Source organism: Vespa mandarinia, chromosome 6 (assembly GCF_050613455.1).
Source record: "Vespa mandarinia isolate Hongniang chromosome 6, ASM5061345v1, whole genome shotgun sequence".
NCBI lineage: Eukaryota > Metazoa > Arthropoda > Insecta > Hymenoptera > Vespidae > Vespa > Vespa mandarinia.
In genome coordinates this window covers 6650001-6655000 of record NC_140815.1, presented here as the reverse complement: position 1 = coordinate 6655000, position 5000 = coordinate 6650001, and the positions used below count along the sequence as shown (strand labels likewise).

At 32.6% G+C, this 5000-nt stretch overlaps 2 protein-coding genes across 5 annotated transcripts in view; both read right to left on the bottom strand.

The window, feature by feature from the left end:
• LOC146872960 (orphan steroid hormone receptor 2-like) overlaps positions 1–1122 on the bottom strand; it is an 11212-nt gene extending 10090 nt beyond the window's left edge. The window contains exon 1 of one of the 3 annotated variants that reach the window (XM_085657755.1): positions 940–1122. In XM_085657755.1, the coding sequence (XP_085513881.1) occupies positions 940–993 (54 nt within the window). In that variant the 5' untranslated portion in view covers positions 994–1122. The remainder of the gene's footprint in view (positions 1–939) is intronic. The other 2 variants (XM_085657751.1, XM_085657752.1) reach the window with 2 other exon arrangements.
• An 838-nt stretch (positions 1123–1960) lies between these two features.
• LOC118441022 (microtubule-associated protein 1 light chain 3 alpha) overlaps positions 1961–5000 on the bottom strand; it is a 3450-nt gene continuing 410 nt past the window's right edge. The window contains exons 1-3 of one of the 2 annotated variants that reach the window (XM_035864880.2): positions 4628–4802; positions 4036–4198; positions 1961–3946 (exon numbers count right to left, since the gene is read on the bottom strand). In XM_035864880.2, the coding sequence (XP_035720773.1) occupies positions 3784–3946; positions 4036–4198; positions 4628–4676 (375 nt within the window). In that variant the 5' untranslated portion in view covers positions 4677–4802 and the 3' untranslated portion in view covers positions 1961–3783. Of the gene's footprint in view, positions 3947–4035; positions 4199–4627; positions 4803–4987 lie in introns of those variants that run through there. The other variant, XM_035864881.2, reaches the window with a different exon arrangement.

The following is a 5000-nucleotide window of genomic DNA, read 5'->3' as shown; positions in this document are numbered from 1 at the left end:
ATTTTGTTCAATTGGTAAAAATTTCGTTGAAAATTCGCGCGTCGTTGTACCCGTTTTAGCGTTTCAGACCGCTCTCATTGAGTTCGATCCAAGAATGGATCAGCTGGGTAATCGCGGACGCGATGCGCGCAACGTACACAAATACATATGTAAGTACGTATGCACGTCGGTACGTCAGTTGGTTCGGTGTAGGAGAAGGAGAGTAAAAAGGGCCAGAGGAAGGGAGAAAGAGGGGGTAGGTATCGCGCGGGAATGTTAAAAAAGAAATGGAAGAAAAAAAAGAAAAGTCAAAATCGTACGTCCTACTTCAATTTTTGACGTACCTTCTTTTCCCCTTTCTTTTTTTTGTTTTGTTTTGTTTTCTTTCTTTCTTTCTTTCTTTCATCGCAACGCTACACGCCAGATTGCGGAGAGACGCGATAAACGAACGGAGGAATTACGATCGCTTACTCATCTCGCGATTTCTTTCCTATTGTCTGTTTTCCTCTCTCTCTCTCTCTCTTTCTCTCTCATACACATAAACACCCACACCCGCGAACCTACGCATATATGCATATAACCACATATATATATATGTATATATATATATATACACACACACACACACTCTTTCTCTCCTTCATTTTTCTCGACTTGTATGTGCAAAGACGCTAGGCATGTTAGAGAATTATTTTCTCAAGGACGCATTGAAACTCGATAGAATAAAATAGAAGAGAAAAAAAAAGAAAAGAAAAAAAGAGGGCATGGAGACTAATCGTCAAACAAATCGTAGTCGGTTTAATCGTGAAAAGGGCGTGCACGCAGATTGATACTTGCGACGTAGACGATACACCATAGATTTTATTCGTATCCGGCTAGCTAGTCAGAGAACAGGTCGAAGAATAATCGGGCACACATCGATGGAGAAACGAAAGGGCAATTCGTTCTAGAAACACTCACCTTTATCGCCAACAGCGATGACCGATCTGACCACGCGTCATTTGGACAGTTCATAGCAGCTACCACACTTCGTCGACCATCCGTGGGTTAGAGTTCATAACCTCTTCTACCCTTTGCTTTACCTTTTCTTTGCCCCTCCCCTCTTTACCTCCTCCTTCTCCTCTTCTTCTTCCTCCTCCTTCACCACCTCCTCCTCCTCCACCTCCTCCTCCTCCTTCTCTTCCTCGTCTTGCATCTAACCCCACTACTCACCTTTTTACCCACTCGACATTGCATTCACTGGCATCGATACGCAACCGCAATAGAGATTGTCGACGTCTTTTCTGAACTGGGCTTGGTTCCGATATTCACACGATTCGTATCGTCGCATTCGAGCGACAACAAGCGGCAAATGCCTTAACAACTTTTTCTTTGTTAATACAGAGTGCCGCCATTATTGAGCGGCCATGATGAAATGAATTATGAAAGCGCCATTCTTAAATTTTACATTCTTAAAGATTACCACAGTGTTATTATTCTTGCTTTTCTTCTTCGATTCATTTATTATTCATTCATTCGATTTAAAATCACGATCTACTTAACTCTTCGCAGTTTTAACACAGATTCTTAATCTCGTTAATGTAAAATTCTGAATTGACATTATATATGTATATATATATAGGATTAAATTACATTTAAGCTCTTTTTAAATGAATTTAGTTTTAGGATAGATCTATTAAAATTTCGCCGGGTGCAGATGATAAATTTTTTTTTATAGCGCAACATTGGCCGACAGTGTCTTGGTTGGAAATTATTTTTGATCTCACAATCAAATGATATATGTACGTATTTTTTTTTAAACAGTCTTTCGCTTCTACCAGATATATGTATGTATATCGGTTATCCTCGGTCGCAAAAAGTTAAAAAATTATGCCCGTAGAATAACTTAGTAAAGTAAATTTTTAGATCTACAAAATTTTATTGCATATATATTTATTACACTCGCAGAGAGTACACTCTAGTTTGGTATACATATAATAGAAATGATATAAATGAAATTTCAACGATAAAAATAATAATAATAGTAATAGTGATAATTAAACAACTATTATTTGTTATATATTTAATTGTATTTAATTGTCACTGAATATTACTTTGTACGTGAAACTTCGAATGGTGCATTTCATTTTTTTTCTTTCTTTTTTTTTTTTGTTGTATAAAAAAATTTCAAACATCTTTGAAACTTTAAAATGAATTTTCGTACAGTATCAATTTAAGAATTAGATAAATTTCCAAGGAAAAAGAAAATATGGGTACTCTGAGGTTTATACTTATATATGTATAACGTAATTTTCGTTAACGATCATAGTACTAAATTGGTTCCATTATATAAGATGACGATATTGCCAACGATATGACAAACGGTTTTGTCCTTATATTCCGTCAATCGCTTTGTTGCAGAATTGCTAGAGATCATTTAATAAATATAATCGAAGCTATTTTTATAATTTTTTTTTCTTTTTTTTTTTTGTCTTTTTTTTTTAATAACAGGTACTCTTATCCTTTTAGTTCATTTATAGTAATCATAAGAACGATAAAATACAGTTTGGAAGATTATCCAAGACCGTTTGTTTCCGATCGGCACGATTAACTGTATATATGTTGTTTTAAAGAATTATTTGACATAAAGAAATTCATATTTAAATGCCCAGTCTTAATTTAGATTCTAAGGCCACTATTCGAACATCGCTCTGCGCGTTAAAAGCACCATTTCGATCGACGGATGTAAATACAGAAAGTGCTTTCAAAGCCGAACTCGAAATAAGGATAGAGAGGCTCTTTGACTAATATTCGATATACATCACATTGTATATATATTATGTACATGAACACTTTCACGAATATTGCAGCATTTCCGAATAAGTATATTACGGTAACGATATGGTGAATATACCACAGAAATTAATTCGCAGCATATATTTATGCTCGTTTGAGGGAACGTGCATTCAGCAAGGCTACGAATAGAGGCGAACATAAAGTCACCTAACTTCGATAAGAACCGACTTTGTTTGATATTTTCATCACATTTAAACACGATAACGATTACTCATTACGAGAGTCCACTGTATAGAAGATACATATGTGTGTGTATATATATATATATATATGTATATCGCGATTAACATATGGAAAAAATAATATTTCATTTCGCTTGCATATATGCGCATGATATATAAAGTGTCACAAATATCACACTATACTATGCAATATACAAATAATGCATATAAGTTACTAAATTTGCATTAAAATTAATGCAAGATATATGTCTGTGGATTCTGATTAGACGATACAGAATCTAAGCAACTATCTTTTTGCATAAAATTCGAATACATATATGTTCCTTAATGTATATAAAGTATTGTTTTTAATTATATTATCACGGTTAAGCGTGTTGCCATAGAGGGTAAATAGCATCAGCCAAAGACAATTGGTAATAAATTAAATTCATCCTAAATCTTAACTTATTTCGAATACTATGGATTTATTTGCAAAAGATTCCAAGCACCATGACGATTTCAGATGCAAATTTCAAATATGATTGTTCCGTTAAATATTTTGACAGGTACTGCAAGTCGATCACAAGGGCTCTGCGCATTCGGTTTAAAGGCAAACACGTAACAGCAGATCTATGATTAAAATCTAATATTTTGTGAAAATATTCGTTATATACGTATAGATTAAGTCCCATAAAACTTATTTTTATCTAAAACAATATGGAAATCGGTTAACGCGAGTTTGTTTCCATCCATTTAAAAACTTACACATTATCGTATTAACTCGCAATTAAATGTTTGCGTTAACTAACTAATGACCAAATACTTCTTGACTGGCAAATACGATGTAAAGGAACCCATCCTCATCCTTTTCTTTTTGGTAAAGTTGTAACATAGTCATGCTAGCACTTACCAAACTTCTTCTATTCGCTAATAGAAAGAATGCTTGCGTTGGATTTAATTGTAGTCTACGTCTACGGTAAAAAAAAAAAATATAAGTTCTTTATAATAACACATATTCTGTTAATGTTATTAAACATCATTATCAAAATTACAAAAGTACCTGATGATTCTTATGAATTCGGCAACCGTTAAGAAATCTGGTACCAAATATTTAGTCTTATCCAATATTGGTAATTGTCTTTCTCCTGGATATCTTTCGACTATTACAGGAATTTTATTTGGATGTCTCTCTCTTATAGCCTCTACGTCTGCTACTCTTTGAGCTAAAAAAAAAAAAATAAGAAACAAAAAAAAATCCATTATAAATTGTTCAAATTGTATACAATAATATAGTTATAGATTTATAAAAAAAATAAATGCAGAAAATAATATACAATTAACTTTGCAATACATTTATATAATTCTCTAGAGCATACATGGATTCTTTATAAATAAACATTAATCTATTGAGATTAAAAATTTCAAATGTGAAGCAGAATATCGAATAAATTCTAAAATATTCATTAAAAAGAAACATTTTCCAAACGAATTTAAATGGATTTAAACGAGACTATTCGATATTGTATAACCTTATGAACGACAATAATATAGAAAGAAGCATCTTAAAAAAATGTACTACGTTTGTTCGATGGCCCTTCTTTCTTTCAAAATAAAATGAAACATGATAATTTAAAATTTGGATTTATATTCACCGAAGGGACGCTTCTCTTTGAAACTTTTCACCTTCAAATACATTTTCATCGATTCAATTATAATCCACTATGACGTATTTAACGAAAAATATGTATCTAGCTGTGGAATAGAAAAAGAGAGAGAAAGAGGAAAAGATAGAAAGAGAGACGTCAATTCGTCGTATGAAAGATAATAAAACGATATATTACGTATGCATGTATATACACAATAGAGTAAACGTCTAATAGGTTGGGTCGGTCGAACGTTTTTATTTCTTTTCAATTTTCTTTTTTCCTCTCTCTTTTTTTTTGTTTCGTTTCTATTTTTTTGGAAAATAAAAAAAAACCAAAACTAGAAAATATCGACGAATAAATACTTACCGAAGGATCGCTT